The following is an 18822-nucleotide window of genomic DNA, read 5'->3' on the forward strand; positions in this document are numbered from 1 at the left end:
GATAATCTAATTCAATTTCAATTCAATTAAATTCAATTTTATTTGTTTAGCGCCAATTCATAACAGAAACTATCTCAGGACACTTTTCAAATAGAGCAGGTCTAGACTGAACTCCTTATAACACAGAAACAATCTGTGAAAATGTCAGGTTCCTCTGGCTACTCTTAGTCTCCTAATGGTATTTGCAGCTTTAATCAGTCCCTCCAAGATTTTGTGGGCTCAGAATTCACAGGGACTGGTTGAATTTGTGTTAACTGGTGCAATCACAACTACCTGGATGGACTGTTTAATGTTTAATGTCGGATCATGTATCGGATATTGCATCTAAAGTTGTTCTGATAGTGATAACCTTATTGTAAATTCCTCTGATATGCCTAAAATTTGGCATCAGGTATTGTTGAGTTTGCGTGTCTGTGCCAGTCCAATACCATGTAATTTATTAGTCCCAAAACCGGACTCTGTTGCTTCCCAACAGTGTCCCTTTTGCAAATTTTTCCCCCCGCAGGATGACCTGCCCTACTCTTACAAAGGGTTGAACCTAAGCCATACAACCATAGCAGGTTCTAAGTGTTTCAGTGTTTTCCAGGTGAGAGTCACAGTCTGATGTAGTCATGGAATGACTACATCTAAAGTTGCTATTGACTTTGAACACAAAAAGCTTTGTCTGAGAAAATATGCTTGAATTCACAGCTAAAAGCATACATTTTAATTTATGTAATAACTGCCAGAATGCTCCTTTATGTTCAGTATTTCAAACATTGATTTTATATGACCTGCCTTGGTGATGGGGAGAAAAGTTGTGAGATAGAACAAACACAATACAAACTGACACTGGGTAGGAATGCCTGTCCTGTAACCCTATTCCATCACCTGGCCTGTAATGCCTATAATTGGATTTCTCCTGGGGATGGACAGGGTACAGGGGCAACGGGGTGACTATGTCAGTTATTCCCCTCTCTAGGCCCCAGTTGGTTATTAATAAACATCTTTTGGCTGACATTGTCTAGAGGATTAGAATAAGAGACTATCCGCAGCTGTGCACACACATACAGGCAGACATGGACACAGAGAAAAGGGAATAGAAGTTTGTTGCTGTGTTTTCTGAATTCTAAGAAAATTCTCTAAAATACATTTTTATATGGCATCAAACTATCAGACAAGGCTGTATAATCTTCCTCTTTGTGTGTCTGTTCGGTGGGTTGGATGGGTTGAACAGTGATTCTTTCTATTATGGGGTCTGAGTGCATTCGTTGACCTGATGGTGCTCATATACTGTATATGGTGACAGGGATCCAGTGTGGCATTAAGGGGGAAAGGCTATATATAATGTTAGCTGTCTAGCATTCATTGTCAAATCTGAAACAGTTACTCATCACAAAAATGGCTGTTCAATAACTATTCAGATGACTGCTGCTGCCATAGTAACCCTATCTTTTCTTGTCAGAGGCTATGGGTTATAAGAAGCAGTTGACAGTTATTTTGTTCTCCCTTCTACAAACCAACACTGTAAGACAGAATACTCACAGCAAACTTCACTGTTGCACATGTTACCTTGAGTTTGTAACACTCATAAGTGTCCCTCATAAAACAACAGCAGGTAAGAACTAAAATTACTCTTAAAGCTGCAGTAGGTGATTTTTATTGCTGACATTTTCACTGTGCTCTGGCAGTAGTACATGAGACAGATAATCTGTGAAGAAATCATGTTCCTCTGGCTCCTCCTAGTGCTCCTAATAGCATTTGCAAGAATCCTGAACAAAACCAACCAATCAGAGAAGAGAAAGATCGGTGATTGTTGAGTCTCCTTCCCAGGGTGTCACATATAGATGTTGTGGAACCCTGGGAAGGACACTCAAGTGTCTTTATATCTTTTTTGGCTCTGATTGTTTTTTTTTCGTTTCAGGCCCGGTCAATTCTTGCAAATTCCATTAGGAGCACTGAGGAGCCAGAGGAACCTGATTGCTTAACAGATTATCTGTCTCATGTACTACTGTCAGGATATAGTGAAGGGTCAGAAAACAGAAAAAAATTTATCAATAATGACAAAAAGCTATTTAGATAAAAGTTGCCTACTGTAGCTTTAATTAGTATCATTGCAACGCCTCTACTTAACCTACTCTGTCATGCTAAAAGGGCTGCTATAAAAAAGGTCTATTAGCATAACTTTATCAATGACATTGTCACCAGTCTTCTTTCACTTGTCTTTTCATTTTAGAAATAAGTTATCAGCAACACAATACAATACACCATGTATTTTGTATTACAATTTTTCATTTTTAATGTAGTAATACAACTTACATGAATGACAAAAGAGTGTGCAAAATTAAGTACAGTCCTTGTTGGTTAGGCCTTACTTAGAGACAAATACAATATCTGCTGAATACATGATACATTATACTGCTTAAGGTATCTCATTCATCTTAACATTATGTTGGATTTACCGAAAAGTGTACTAGCCCTGCCTTTTTAGCTAACACAAGTTGTAGCCTATAATACATTCGTATCAGAGAAGTAGATGTACAGTTGGAACATTCTCATATGAGGACAACTGTGCAGAAAGTTCACAATAATTTTTCAGCCACAGAAAACATTTGCATAACTCAAAGGGGTGTTCAAACCACTTTCCACCATATTTACACTTAAAATCCACTGAAAAAGCTATATCCTGAGGATAACACATTGATTTGGTAAACAAGTGTAAGTTTGCCACCGCCTTCTTGGTGACATTAGTAAAATTAGTATTACAGATGCAATCCTAGATAGATAGATAGATAGATAGATAGATAGATAGATAGATAGATAGATAGATAGATAGATAGATAGAGCAATCAGTCCTTAGATGTAATAAAAATAGTTAAGCATAAAAACACAATAAAGCTCCAAGTTTATGTCTATTGCAGTTATTAGAAAAGGGAGAGGCTCAGGTTTAAAAACATGCAAAACAGATTATTATAATACTGATTATTTCTTTAACAAAAATGCACAGCCTGGGCGCCCGGATAGCTCAGTGGGTAGAGCTGGCGACCCATGTACCAAGGCTGAGTCCTTGCTGCAGTGGCCCAGGGTTCAAATCCGACCTGTGGCCCTTTGCTGCATGTCATCCCCTCTCTCTCTGCCCCCCCATCCTGTCTATCTTCAGCTATCACTACAATAAAGGCAATAAAAAATATATTAAAAAAAAATAATAATAATGCACAGCCTGTCTAAGTCTCCTGTTGCTTCAGAGGCTACAGAAAGCCCACCATCATCTGGCTGCTGATGTCTACCAGAGTGAACATATAAATAATAAATCCATACAAATTCTTTAGATTATACTGACAATTATTATCAGACATAAAGTTTGCGAAATGCTAGACTCAAAACAGTTATAGCAGAACTTGCGCAGATGATTACCACTTCATATATAAAACAAAATCCATTCTTCTTGATATGAATAATATGACAGTTTTGACATTATCAGCATAAATATTAAATATCCTTTTATCAATTATTTTAAGAAATGCATTCCTTAAAAATGTTGTCAGACAATGAAAATAACTAAATATCTCGATTGAATTGCTTCAGTAATTGTATTTCTCTAAACTGCTGTGTGTTTACCATCAACTGATTGTAACTGTAATACTCTCTGGCCTTCCATACTTAAAGGCCTTGCAGACTTAAAGTTGCAGTAGGTAACTTTTATAAAATTACCTTTTTGTCATATTTGCTGAAATTTTCCCTGTGTTCTGACAGGAACCTGATTTTTTCACAGATTATCTGTCTCATTTACTACTGAAAGGAAATAGTAATAGTTTCAGCAATAATGACAAAAAGTTATTTTTATAAAAAATTACCTACTGCAGCTTTAATGGGCACTTAGGCGCTGTTGGCAGTTGTTTAAGTTATTCATTTATTTAAGTGTGGGTATTGGCTTCTCCATCAAACCTTTTAGGGAGAAAGTTGGGTTAGATTATGGTAAAATAAAGTGCAGTAACTTTGATGTCATCTCATGTTTTGTTTGTTCATCATCTACAGTCAATGATGTAAACCAGGCGTATAGGAAAAACTTCCTTGATACTTGTGAAAAAGACCCTTTCTAGAGAGTTTGGTTTGTCTGGGCTACTGTAAAAACATTGTGGTTCAACATGGCAGACTCTGTAGAAGAGGACCCGTGTCAGTTTTTTACATGTTAACTATGAATCCTCAATATATACTAAAGTTAGTTATGGAGTTCCACAAGGTTCTGTACTTGGACCAATTTATTCACTTTATATATGCTTCCCTTAGGCAATATTATTAGGAATCACTCCATTAACTTTCACTGTTATGCAGATGATACCCAGTTATACCTGTCGATCAAGCCCGATGAAATGCATGAGTTATCTAAGTAACAAACATGTCTTAATAAAAACTTGGATAAGCTGCAATTTTCTGATGCTAAACTCAGAAAAAAAACAAAATTCTTGTACTTGCCCCAAACACTGCCAAGACTCACTGTCTAAAGATATAGTTACTCTAGATCAGTGGTTCTAGAGATCGCAGGGGGTGTGCACAACTTTGTCTGCTGAGGTTGTGAGGTTACCAAAATTATTATTTACAAAAAATAAATTAATAAAATCACAATAACACACCCGATTGGATAATCAAAACTCTGTATAATCCAAATTGAAACATATTTTTGGTCCAAATTTAAATTCATTAGGCTATTTATTACCTATTTAGTGCGTGTATGCGGGTAGGGGTTCCCATTATTACAAAAATTAGACACACAGACGGATGCAGAAAAACTAATCCATGCTTTCTAGGCTGGATTACTGCAATTCCTTATTATCAGGTTGCCCAAATAAGTCCATTAAGACGCTCCAATTAATTGAGAACGCTGTAGCACGAGTACTGACAACTAGGAAAAGAGATCATATCTCTCGTGTATTATCTTCTCTGCACTGGCTCCCTGTAAAATTTAGAATAGAATTTAAAATCCTCCTCCTCACCTACAAAGCTCTTCATGGTCAGGCCCCTTCATATCTTAAAGAGCTCATAGTACCCTATTACCCCATTAGAACACTTCATTCTCTGAATGCAGGCCTACTACTTGTGGTTCCTATAGTATCTAAAAATAGTACAGGAGCCAGAGCCTTCAGTTACCAAGCTCCTCTCCTGTGGAACCAGCTTCCAGTTGTGGTTCGGGAGACAGACACCCTCTCCACATTTAAGAGTAGGCTTAAGACATTCCTCAAATCAGGTGAGTCCTGAATCATCCCTTAGTTATGCTGCTATAGGCCTAGACTATTGGGTGATTTCTCATGATGCACTGAGCTCCTCTCTTCCTTTTTCTCCCTTTCTGCACACATTCTTGTGCTTTCTCATCTCGCAGGTTCTCATGGATCCTGGTGGAGCCTCCTGCCATGGTCCTGCTTGACTCCCATTGCTAATATCACTGATATTATTGTTATTATTATTACTATTAATATTACTACAGTTACTATTATTACTATAATCACTGCTCATTGTCCATCATTGTTGTTGTCGTCATCATCTTCTTCATGTTCATCACCATCATCATCAGTCACTACTATTAGTATAGTTGTTGCTGTGCATCTTTGTCTCTGTCTCTGTCCTTCTGTTGTTACCTGTGTTCGCTCTCTCTGTCTGTCGCTCTCTGTCTCTCTCTCTGTCTCTCTGTCTCTCTCTCTCTCTCTCTCTCTCTCTCACCCCAACTGGTCGAGGCAGATGACCACCCACCTAAAGCCGAGGGGTCTGTCTGAGGTTTCTGCCTCTTGAAAGGAAGTTTTTCCTTGCCCTTGTCGCCAAGTGCTTGCTCATGGTGGTACTGTTGGTTCTCTGTAAATAATGTTATAAGGAGTTCGGTCTAGACCTGCTCTATTTGAAAAGTGTCCTAAGATAACTTCTGTTATGAATTGGCGCTATACAAATAAAATTTAATTGAAAAATGTAATTGAAGCTGCAATGTTTTTTTTTTTATTATAATTTTTTGACATGTTTGCTAAAACTTCCTCTGGCTCCTCCTAGTGCTCTAATGGCATTTGTAATTCAATTCAATTCAATTCAATTCAATTTTATTTGTATAGCGCCAATTCATAACAGAAGTTACCTCAGGACACTTTTCAGATAGAGCAGGTCTAGACCGAACTCCTTATAACATTATTTACAGAGAACCAACAGTACCACCATGAGCAAGCACTTGGCGACAAGGGCAAGGAAAAACTGCCTGTTAAAAGGCAGAAACCTAGGACAGATCCTTCGGCTCTAGGTGTGTGGACGTCTGTCTCGACCAGTTGGGGTGAGAGAGACAGACGAGAGAGAGAGAGAGAGAGAGAGAGAGAGAGAGAGAGAGAGAGAGACAGACAGAGACAGAGACAGACAGACAGACAGGTGCACAGCAACAACAGTATTTGTAAGAATCCACTGGGCCTGAACGAAAACAACCAATCGAAGCCAGAGGAATCTGTCTCATTAACTACTTTAAGAATGCAGTGAAAATGTTGAAAACATATTAAAAAAAAGTAAATAATGTAAGGAAATGTCTTTAGTTTTAGTCAATTTGGTCTAATTTGCCAGCATAACAAGCTGCTAACTTGTTGGCAATGGCACTAAATAACGTCCCAAATTTAGGCACAATTTTGGCTATGAATCAAGTATTGAAAGAATCAAGTATTGAATCAAGTATTGAAAATGTATGTTGATTTAAGTGGTGTCACTGTTTTGTTGTGATACTGGTATATTAATGCTATTCTGCATAACTCCACCACAGTGAAAAATGTCTGGACACACCCCTTGCTGTCAGGCCTAAATGCTTGTGACTTTGTGTGTCCCTGTGACAGATCCATAAAACAAACATGTTGGAGTTTAAATGAGATTGTTCAAGAGATTGACATAAGTCACATAAATGTGGCATATTTTATAGTTTGTTACCAAAGACAGATCAGCATCTGTCTGACACACTCTTAACAAAACCTGAGTATGATTGCATTGTAACAACAGGGTTTATTGCAGGGCAGTTGTATTGGAATGCTTTAGATTGTGCTTGTTATCTATGTTTATTAGATATTTATATATGTATTTCTGTGTGGCCTGCTGTCTTGGTGATGTTTCTGGCAAGAAATAGAAACTTTTTTCCCTTGTGACTTCTTTTTTATTTTGCTGAAACTGTCACATCAAAGTTTAATGCCTCATGCTGAAGACACATTTTATATGTAATTTAAAAATCAAATTTTCACCCAGCTCTTTGTATTATTATTGTTTTATATAACTAAATACTAACAAATTCCCTGATTTTGGGAGAGATAATAATAAACCCCCCTTTTTGCAAGACATAAAAATAACAAAAGATTACCAATGCTTATGTTATGCCCTAACCATCAGCCCTAATGTCCATTTTGTCTAAAAAGATTTAAAGCTGCAGTAGGTACTTTTATAAAAATAATCTTTTGTCATAATTGCTGAAATGTTCAGTGTTTTGACAGCAGTACATGAGACAGATAATCTGTGAAAAGATTCCTCTGGCTCCTCCTAGGCATTTGCATGAATCCACCGGGCATGGATGAAAACAACCAATCAGAGCTGAGAAAGATATAAAGACACTTTGGGTTGGAAGTTTGTACATAGCTGATTGTTGAGTCTCATTCCCGGGGTCCCAAAGTGTCTGTATTTGATGATGGAATAAGACTCAACAGTCACCCATCTTTCTCGCTTGTTTTTGTGGATTCTTGCAAATGCCATTAGGAGCACTAAGAGAAGCAAGAGGAACTGCTGTCAGGATAAAATGACGTTTCAGCAAATATGAAAAAAAAATTACTTACTGCAGCTTTAACAGTTTTCCACACCCCTTTGGTTAAGTGATGCAATTAAATCAAGGAAATCCAAATAATCCAAAGCATAACCGAAAAATAAAACAACTCACTGTCACAAGACATCTACTCAAATGCAAAGCAGCTGAATAAATATTAAGACTTGCAGAAAAGTTAGGCAGGCGCATTGTTGTGCTTTGTAGCATATTGGCCAGAGTCACTTAGTTTACATCATAATCAATTATAGCTATAAGCTCATTAGCACTGTGGAACATGCAGATAGAGAGATCAGATCTCTTCTGGAATATCTTGAAGATCTGGAAAAGAGAGAACAAATCAAAATTCAGTCCTGAAAATGTATTTCATTTGGGTCTTGATTCTATAACAAATTGTTTTTAAGTTACAACCCAATAATCTGCTACAGAGTCACAAAGTGTTCTCACATATTGTAGTATTGCTCTTAAAATTGTTTCAAGTTTTCTGGAAGTAATAACTGAATATCAGGGTGGCTCAGGAGGTAGAGGGTTGTGCACTAATCAGAAGGTTGGCGGTTTGATCCCCAGCTCCTCCTGCTGCATGCTGAAGTGTCCTTAAAGAAGATACTGAACTCCAAATTGTGTGAGGGTATGTATGAGCTCAGAATCATTGTGAGCTGGAGATGGAATGTTACACGCAACTCATGATTTCTCAGATAAAAGTCTACAAAATATATTTTCTCTTTTTCAAATTATAGAATCTTTTTTTATTGCTGAGGTAGGGTGTGAACTGTGAAAAACAGTGCATTTTTCCTCTTAGGAGGTGACCAGTTTGAATCTTCACATACTTGTATGGCGATTTAACTGTTTTGCGATATATCTTTACATTCCTATTTGGAGCACACACAATAGCAAGTGCTGTATGGTAAATGGATCTGTACTTGTATAGCACCTTTCTAGTCTTCCGACCATTCAAAGTGCTTTTACACTACATGGCACATTCACCGTTTCACACACATTCACTCAGTGATGGCAAAGTCCATTGAACAGAAACTAACATTCATACACATTCACACAGCATCGGGAGCAATTCAGGGTTCAGAATCTTGCTCAAGGATAGTTCGACATGTGGCACCAGGAGCCGGGGATCCAACCAACAAAACTTCCGATTAGGGGACAACCAGCTCTGCCTCTGAGCCACAGCCGCCCGCCTGATTAGCAGCTGGCACCTTGCATAACAGCCTTTGCCATACAGTATGTAGTGTAAAGCGCTTTGAGTGATCAGAAGACCAGAAAAGTGCTGTATATGGACTGCACTTACAGTATATAGCACATTATAACCTGATGTAGCTACCATTCACAGTCATTGTGTGTTAATGTCTGTAATCTGACCTTTGGAGCTTTCGGATTCCGACCCATCATCATCATCTGATGTCATGTCTACCTCCAAATCACTCCCGTCCTGGAGGCCATCTGATTGTTGGGAATGATCCTGGCTGGCCCGTGGGGTGTCAGCTTCAGTTAAAGCTTCCCTTCCTGTCTGTAGAGATACAGGCTGCAAAAGGAAGAGAAGACAAAAGAGACAAGAGAAAAACATTTTCACAGATTATCTGCCTCATGTACTCATGCAAATTTGACAAAAAGTTATTTTTATAAAAGTTACTGCAGCTTTCACTTTATGGCATTGCAATCCTTACTTGAGAAGCCTGCTCTTCCAGCTGCTGGGAGGCCGGTGCAGCCCCGCTGCAGACCTTCATATGTCGGACCTGCCGCTCCAGCTTGACCCGGGCCTTCTCACTGTCCTTGAACCGGCTCTCAGCATCCCTCAGCCTCAGCAGCTCCTCCTGTAACAGGCTGTGTTGTCTCTGCAAAAGAGCCAGCTCCCCAATGGTTGACCCTGCACTGGCCTCCCGATTGCAACCATCTCGCCAAAGCGGGCGCCATACTCCTCCTGTAGCTGGCGACAAGGCGTCCTGCGGCTGCAGCAGCAGCAGCTCCAAGATGGAGTCTTGTTTGATGATAGCACCCTGTAGGATGTGTTAGAGGATCCAGTTTTACAGACTGAAAATTGACATAAATTACAATATAGCTGAGTTTTAAGACCCCTTGCTTTAGGTGGTGGAAGTAGATTCATCTTGTAGCTGGCTGGCTGATAATAAGTATATCTTCTTCTTCTGTGCATTTTAATCCAAAAAAGCACACTGCTTGCATTGCGTGAAATGTTACCACCCATCCCCTCTAGCCCTCTACTCCTTTTTAAAAAATAACATTTTATTTTAGTATTCTTCACAAAAAGGAATGAAATAGGCCTTTGGTTTATATTTCTTTTAAGTACTCTTACAACCGTTAAAAACAGCTTTACTTCAGCTTTACTCACCTGGAGTGCATGTAGATAAACACTGAGATTCACCAGCCTTTGATAGATTTCCTGTCAAACACAGGCAACATTCATTATTACTGATGTCTAACACACACACACACACACACACACACACACACACACACACACACACACACACACACACACACACACTCTTTACTTACCATGGGTAATGGCTTGTCTTGATTCCTTATGCAATCCTTCATAAGGTAATAAACAAAATCAGAACAATGATGATACATGTGAACATAACACAATCATTAGATATCAATTGTACATTAGTATCAGTTCAAATGTACACTCCTACAAAGAAACAATGTGATAGAGAATGGTTCCAACTCTGCACTGGATAGGTGGGTTTAGAAATTAATTTGGGGTGCAGTCACAGACAGGGTGGGATTAGGAAGACTGTTATTTGGTACATTATAGTTTGGTGTGTTAGAAGCTGCTGACTAAAGTGGTAAGTGATATTTTTTCTTTCATCTTTAAAAGCAGTGCCACGATGCACTGACCAGGGCAGGAATCCAGAGTGTGACCATGTGCGACCAAACTTTTTGAGAGTGCGACTAATAATTTTTCTAGGTCGCACTGGTGCACCTGACGCTGCCCGGGTGAAAACATAAATTTATTTCGCAAGCGCATCATCTCTCTGTGTTCTCCTGTCACCGAACTCACACACTCATGGTAGGATCATATCGTGTTCTAAACCAATAAGAGACAGAGCTCGGGCGGGTCTTTGCCTCTGATTGGCTGTGGTCCTGTTCACCGCACTCAATTGTGTGTGTTTAAAAATTGCCGAGCCCCGGTCCTTCAGCGACAGCATCAGACTCGGAACCAGAGGAGGAAACCGAGTGAGACCCAAATTAAAAAGGCCAAAATATATTCCTTCAGACAGGACTGTCTGAAACAATTTCCCTGGCTGAGGTACAACAAAGGACGTAACGTAATGCACTGCGTGTACTGTGAGGAGTGCGGTCAGAATATGGCCGGAAATAGTGCATTCGTGAGCGGGTCAACAACGTTTCGTATCGAACTTTTATCAGGGACCGAGCACTAACAAGTGCAAGGACCCTATTGTTCCTCTAGGAATTATTATTATACCTCTGGGACTTCGACCGCATATTTGGCCCCCGCAACATTCTCAAAATGCCATGAAAATTTGCACAAAATTCAAACGTAGCTAAAATACCGATATGACATTGTCCCTGTGCACGGGCGCTGCCAAACGTGACGTCACTTCTTCCCTGGAGTTCTTGTGCTTTCTCGTCTCGCAGGTTCTTGTCAATCCTGGTGGAGCCTCCTGCCATGGTCCTGCTAGATTGCCGTTGCCAATACTGTTGTTGCTATGCACCTGTCTGTCTGTCTGTCTCTCGCTTCTCTCTCTAGCCTCTCTCTCTCTCTCTCTCTCTCTCTCTCTCTCTCACCCCAACTGGTCGAGACAGACGACCACCCACCTAGAGCCGGAGGATCTGTCCTAGGTTTCTGCCTTTTAACAGGCAGTTTTTCCTTGCCCTTGTCTCCAAGGTCTTGCTCATGGTGGTACTGTTGGGTCTCTGTAATTAATGTTAAAGAGTTTGGTCTAGACCTGCTCTATTTGAAAAGTGTCCTGAGATAACTTCTGTTATGAATTGGCGCTATACAAATAAAATTGAATTGAATTGAATTGAATTGAAACGTCTAAGCCACGCCCCCCAGAATCAGCCCCCAAGACACGTAAGGCCCACATGTGCAAAAATTGCTACGCATGTGTATCATGATAAAAGAAGCAGAAAAGCCTCTTGGACCCATGCCCCAAAACCCACAGGAAGTCTGCAATTTCAATTTGTAATTTTCATCATTTTGTGGTCATTTTGACTTTTTGGGCTTGTGTTTGAAGGAACGCCTCCTAGGGAATTTATCGGATCTACTTCAGAATTGGTCGTACAGTCAAACATGGTGCTGAATGAAGCTGTTCTTTTTGATTTGTTTGGTCATTGTGAAGTCCATGGTCTTTATTTGAACAAATTAGGAATTTATATGCTTCAAAACTTGATCTTGAATAATGTTCTGATTACAAGTTGTCCTATTTTTACTGTACATTGAGGGTGCCCGTGGCGTGCCGTCAAAGTTGGCCATTTTGGAATGTCCACTGTTTTTTTGGTATTTCGGGCTTCTTTTTAAACTCCCCACAGGTTTACTGCTACTCAATTGGTCGTGCCATTTTTCCCCCCAAAATTTTCCCCCGCGCGGGGCCGGCGGCCTCTTTCAAACCTTCGCCATGAAAGAGGGATTCGTCATAACTTCTGGGTACATGATCCGACTGCAATGAAACTTCACATGTTCGATAAGAGTCCCGCCCTGAACACGTCAATGTGATAATATTCAGTAATAGTCAGAGCGCCACCTAGTGGCAACAGGAAGTATCACGTTTTATACTTTCATGTTCTACTCCTAGCAGGATGATCAGATCCAGCTGAAATTTACTTATAAAATGCAAAACACATTGTTGATTATATGTGATGACTGCGGTGAGGGGGCGTGTCTGTAGCGTGGCGGGAAATTTTGATGTACCGCCACAAAACACGAATTTGCTATAACTTGAGTGTACATTGTCCAATCGGCTCCAAACTTCACATGTCTGATAAGAGTCCCGCCCTGAACACGTCTATGTGATAATATTCAGTAAAAGTGAGAGCACCACCTAGTGGTGAAAGGAAATGTCATTTTTTTATACTTCCATGTTCTACTCCTAGTAGGATGATCAGATCAAGCTGAAATCTAGTCACAAAATGGAAAACATGTTCTTAATGATATTTCTTGATTGTGGTGAGTTTTTGTTACAGGGCGTGTCCGTGGTGTGGCGTCAAACTTTGATGTACCGCCAGAACACACAAAGTTGCTATAACTTCAGTGTACATTGTCCAATCGGCTCCAAACTTCACATGTCTGATAAGAGTCCCGCCCTGAACACATAGTGATAGCGCCACCTAGTGGCAACAGGAAGTAAGTGCTGCGTGGCGATTTTGAGCTGATTTACGTGAGATTTTCATGTCGTGGTCCGCACGTGTTACGACGGCACGTGACGCGGCTGCAGCACGCCCCGAGTTGCGCAGAGTGCGAGGTCCCGTCCATCGCTGCTTGCAACTTTAATTTGGAATTGTTTTATTTTGCTTAGTGTTTTAGTTTGAAATTTAGTTTCAATTTCAGCTCAGTGAAGCACTTAAACACTTTTTTTTTCTTTTTATATATATAATAGTACATCAAATAAAGACAAGCATTTCTCTACACCTTATTCTTGTTTAAAAATCATTCACATTATATGAAAGCTATGGAGAGCGATTAAAAAGGTGACCTTATGGCTTTAAAGGCAACGCAATGAAAAATTTGGGTGCACCTACATTTTGTGCTGGTGCACCCAAAAAAAAAAGTTAGGCGCACCAGTGCAACCAATGCAAAACGTTAGTCTGGAGCCCTGCAGGGGCAGATTTAAATTTGAAATGTTTAATTCAGTTATATGTGTTACTTTCCATTTTTAATTTAAAAAGAACTATTGAAATTAAATCTACTGGGCCTGAAAAAAAACAACCAATCAGAGCCATGACAACTAGTTTATTGCTAAGTCTCCCAGGGCATCAAATACAGATTCATATAAAAACACTTAACAATCAACTATCTGCAATCCTCCAACTCAAAGCGTCTTTGTATCCCTTTCGGCTCTGATTAGTTGTTTTCGTTCAGATTCGGATTCTTACAAATGCTATTAGGAGCTTTAATTTCCCCCATATTAAGATAATGAATCACGAGCGTCACACTATGACATATATGAGACCATAAACATTACACCAGTATTTCCTGGGAATTCTCTGCAAATGCCAAATGTATTAAACCTGGGAAACAGCTGCAGGAACCTGGGACCAAAATGTATGTTACACAAGGCCCTCTACAAATGAGCCTAATAATATGGGACCTTGTTGATATTGTAACTTAGTGTTAGAGACCCATAAACATACTTTCACTTCATCAAAATACCAAAACTAACTGACATGAAGTGAAACTACCCAGTGAAAAGACCACAACCACTAAATTCCCTGACTTAGTGGTGGTAGTGGTCAGTGATGGGAATAACGGCGTTATAAATAACGACGTTACTAACGGCGTTACTTTTTTCAGTAACGAGTAATCTCATTGATTACTCTTCCCATCTTAATAACGCCGTTACCGTTACTGCCAGGAAAATGCGGCGCGTTACTATAATTTAATCTGTTTTTTTCATCAGACCAACTAGATCTTTTTTTTTACTGTTCTTCCTTGGTTAGTGGGCAGTGCACGAGACAAGCGCATAAATGCTGACGATTGGCTGAGGTTGAGTAAAATTTCATGGTAAGCCAATCAGAGGCAGAGTTGGGCAGGTGTTCGAAAGCACGCATAGTCCGACACACAACGAATAACCCAAGCGAGTCAGTCAACGAGAGACAGGTATGGCGAGTTGTGTTGCATCTTATTACATTTGCACTAAAAACAGTGTATATATTGTTTGAATACATTTTTGGTGCATTGCTTAAAGAGCATCATTTAATTTAGATTTATTTGTTGGCTGGCTGCAGTCTCTTGAAGTGAGATTGTCAATGGCCAGGATTATTTTTATGGAGGTGTATTTTTTATTTCTTATGTATTACCTGTTTATATTTGGATTCCTTAGTTTTGCTATACATTGTACTTTTCAGTTAGATTGAAAACACCTCATATTGTTACACTGTTCCACTTTTTCGAGTAGTACAGTATATCTACAATTGTCGGAAGTTTTTTTTTAAAATTTGCACTACAAAGAGTGTATATATTTGTTATTTATTTTTGGTATAGTGCTTAACAAGCATAATTTAATTTTGTCCAGTTGTGGCCTGTTGAGGGGCAATAAATATCAAAAGTTCAAAAACATCTATTGTGTTATTTGTATGGATCCACTATATAAACATAATATCTACATACATGGTATTTGATTGGAGGCTAGTCTCACTTTGTTCCACAGCAACATTAAAATAGTGTAGACTTGTGTACATTGTTTCTGTTAATAATGTATTGTATTAAGTGTCCATTTCATTATAATATTCAGATTTATCATAAATAATTGAACATGTATTTTAAGTTCCGTTAAAGAGGGGTGGAGGTGGGGTCACATTTGAGCATTTAACAATTTACTTGAAAGTAACGCAATAGTTACTTTCTGAAGTAACTAGTTAATTTTATAATTTGTAACTGAGTAACTAATTTAGTTACTTTTGGAAGAAGTAACTAGTAACTGTAACTAATTACTTTTAAAAAGTAACTTGCCCAACACTGGTAGTGGTGGACAATTTAGTTTAATCATTTTAAAGTACTGAAAAAGCATTCACCCCCCCTCCCACCAGAGAAACCCGTTCCCACCTGCTACACCTCCATTTTGGCCCCAAGCTCACCTTTGCTGCAAAAAAATCATGGGCTCCATTGACCAGCAGTTCTGGATCATCTGAATGGAGACACATACAGCAGTCACTTAGTGCTAGTACTAGGAAAACAATGTACAGTGGATTCTTGCAAATGCCATCAAGAGTACTAGAAGGAGTCAGAAGAACCAGATTTTTTCACCTTTGATTTTTGTACTGTCAGGATATAGTGAAAATTTCAGCAAATATGACAAAAAGATATTTTGATAAAAAGTTACCTGTTACCGCATTAATAGAAACTGAATTATACGATTATGCCTATCGTCTGTCCATTCTGTGCCTATTATCAGAGAGCAGTTTTCTTTTTTAATGAACCAATCACACCTTTTATAAGAATGAGTCATACCTAGCAAGGGGATAAAGCAGGTAAAAGTTTCCGTCCCTTCTTGCTCAGAGTTGCATTGAGAAAGTTCCTTAAGCAGAATTTTTTTGGCTACATTGGGTGCTCTCAGACTGTTTGTGAATATGACCCCTGGTATACAATTCTTTTTTTTCTTTCATTTTAATGAAACCTAATTAGTGTCACATATTACAGCTTTCAATACTGACCTTATGGATGTTATGGTGTCATTTGGTTAATGAAATTTGATGAAAGGGTTCTTTATGGATGACTCACTAGATCTGTGTCTGTTTTATGAATCTTATATGTTCCTCTAAATGTTTTTATTCTTATTTTTTATTATTGTTTGTTTTTTCTTCTTTGATAGCAATGAGGAACCCCAATTAAGTCTTGTTTTCTCTTCTCATGTTGTACTGTATGACAGACGGGAGTCTTCAGTTACTCACTGGTTTCTACTGCCTCCATGTGGTTGTGATGGCAAGAAAGAGGGATGTCCACGCTGGAGCCCAGGAGGAGCTCACTTAACCTGTCCACTGTGGAAACACACACACACACACACACACACACACACACACACACACACACACACACACACACACACACACACACACACACACACACATATAGTGTAAAATGCCCCATAACTTTTAGATAATAGCGATAGAGATTCACATCCTGTGTTGTTGAGCTTAGGCTAGTAAAACACTTACATTTAAGGTGGGGGATAAAAATGTGGGTTCAGTTAAATAGTGAAAAGTCACTGACCCCGGTCCGTGAATTTTTGGGTCTTTGTTTTTCCTTTCCAAAAAGGGGTTAAAAAAAAAAAAAAAAAAAGGTAATTAAATTTTTTTTTTAAAAAAAAAAAAAAAAAAAAAAAAAAAAAAAAATTTTTTTTTTTTTTTTAAAAAAAAAAAAAAAAAAAAAAAAAAAAAAAAAAAAAAAAAATTTAATTTAAAAAAAAAAAAAAAAAAAAAAAAAAAAAAAAAAAAAAAAAAAAAAAAAAAAAAAAACTTTTTAAATTAAAATAAAAATAAAAAAAAAAAAAAAAAAAAAAAAAAAAATTTTTTTTTTTTTTTTTTATGAATCTGATACCAAAAAACAATAATTTTTGTACTTTCGATTTATTGCTCAGATCAAACATAGGAAATTAAATAACGGGCCACGGATCGATTTCGATTTTGATATTTAATTTTTTCGCTTTGTGCGAACCGGAAGTTATTGTCTCGTTAGCTTGATTCACTTCTTCAGTTTAACTAACGTTAGTCTTCAAAACTGAAGATCAATGATGGAGAGTTTCATCTTTTCATTCATCTTCATCTTCCTGGCGCGTGGGCGAAAAACTGCATACTGCAGTGACTAAAGTCTGCTTTCTAACTTCTTAACTTTTATTCTCTTTTTGTTCGTTCTTATTTTTCACTCTCTGAAGTCCTGTCCTCTCTAACGAGGTTGTTTGAGAGAGTTTTTGTGTTCATTTTCGTGTTTTAATGTCGCTTCCACCGGGACAGCTGCCGTTGTTTACTCCAAAGAACAGCTGATCTAATGCCGGTCGGTACGGTGGACAGAACAGCTGATCTACCAGCTGAACTCTGGAGGAAACACACCGGGGATGAAGGGGAGGGAAGTAACGTCGGGGAAGAGAGGAGGATGGAGACGGGACGGGTTTATGGAGAAGAGAAGATTGAAGCAGAGTCTCCCTCTGTTGTTATGGTGATGTGCGGTCTCCTAGCAGCGGAATGTACGAACTGACGGCATTGCGGGCCCCGCAGAGTACCGGGAGTCTGGTGTGTGTCACTGAGACAGGGCTGCACAGGGACATCACGGACCGGAGCATATCTGTCGGTGTCCTCCACACCGTCCGGGCGGACCGGGGTTGTACCGGGAGCGAACAGCTGCAGTTGGACTCCATATCATCTACCGAGAGAGATCCTGCACGTCATCATCGTTGTCGTACATCCCTCTGCAAACCCAACATCTGCTATGAGCCTCTGCTGAAGAGGAAGCCTGGACCACTTTACACTGTGTGACTTTATATTATATTATATGTATATTCTTAATATATTTATGTCTAATTCATATGGAGCATGTAACGAAAGTAATTCCCCCTGGGTTTATTAAAGTGTCTGATTGTGATTGTTCAGAGGAACTAAACGGTGACTGTCAGAACATCACTGGATCTCCATCTGCTGCAGCCGAGTAGAAATCTCTACATGTGTCTTGCCAGTTTCAAATAAGTCCTTAATAAGTCCTTAAATACAGAGTACAATAAGTCCTTAAATACAGAGTACAATCACTGCAGGATTGACTTTTTTCAGGGTTTGCGAAACTGCTGCAAACTTCCAAGTGCAACACACGAAGAAGACAATAACTTCCGGTTCACACAAAACGAAAACATTAAATATCAAAATCAAAATCAATCCGTGGCCTGTTATTTAATTTCCTATGTTTGATCTGAGCAATAAATCGAAAGTACAAAAAATGAACCGTTATTTGTTTTTGGTATCAGATTCATAAACAATTAAGGAAATAACAAACCGTTTTTTCATTTTCCGATTTTGGAATCTCAATTGAATATGAAAAGAACGAATGATACACGGATTGGAAAAGGCCGGTTGTTTCATATTCTGAAACCGGATGTTGTCATTAACAGGACGGTGCTGTGTAGAAGAAACAGTATGCTAGTAGACTGCGGTCAATCCAGCCGTGAGTCCGATCTCCGTGGTCAAATCAGCCGCACTTAAATTCAGAGTGTACAAGTATTCTCAGCATTATGGTAAATGGGAGAAAAGTATTTACTTCCGGTTTTCAAATAAAGGTATTTAGAGCCGTAAGCTATAATTAAAATATGTTACATTTAAGTCTTGTGCCCCTGATGAATAAAAAA

At 38.8% G+C, this 18822-nt stretch overlaps 1 protein-coding gene across 3 annotated transcripts in view; it reads right to left on the reverse strand.

Moving 5' to 3' along the window:
- Nucleotides 1-7109: 7109 nt before the first annotated feature.
- The window catches only part of arhgef1a (Rho guanine nucleotide exchange factor (GEF) 1a), a 38784-nt gene continuing 27071 nt past the window's right edge, over nucleotides 7110-18822 (reverse strand). For all 3 annotated transcript variants that reach the window (XM_051415289.1, XM_051415288.1, XM_051415290.1), the window contains 7 exons: nucleotides 16388-16474; nucleotides 15575-15624; nucleotides 10307-10342; nucleotides 10140-10190; nucleotides 9460-9789; nucleotides 9155-9317; nucleotides 7110-8104 (listed from right to left, as the gene is read on the reverse strand). In XM_051415289.1, the coding sequence (XP_051271249.1) occupies nucleotides 8076-8104; nucleotides 9155-9317; nucleotides 9460-9789; nucleotides 10140-10190; nucleotides 10307-10342; nucleotides 15575-15624; nucleotides 16388-16474 (746 nt within the window). In that variant the 3' untranslated portion in view covers nucleotides 7110-8075. The remainder of the gene's footprint in view (nucleotides 8105-9154; nucleotides 9318-9459; nucleotides 9790-10139; nucleotides 10191-10306; nucleotides 10343-15574; nucleotides 15625-16387; nucleotides 16475-18822) is intronic.

This window comes from Dicentrarchus labrax, unplaced genomic scaffold (assembly GCF_905237075.1).
Source record: "Dicentrarchus labrax unplaced genomic scaffold, dlabrax2021, whole genome shotgun sequence".
In the NCBI taxonomy this organism is placed as follows: domain Eukaryota; kingdom Metazoa; phylum Chordata; class Actinopteri; family Moronidae; genus Dicentrarchus; species Dicentrarchus labrax.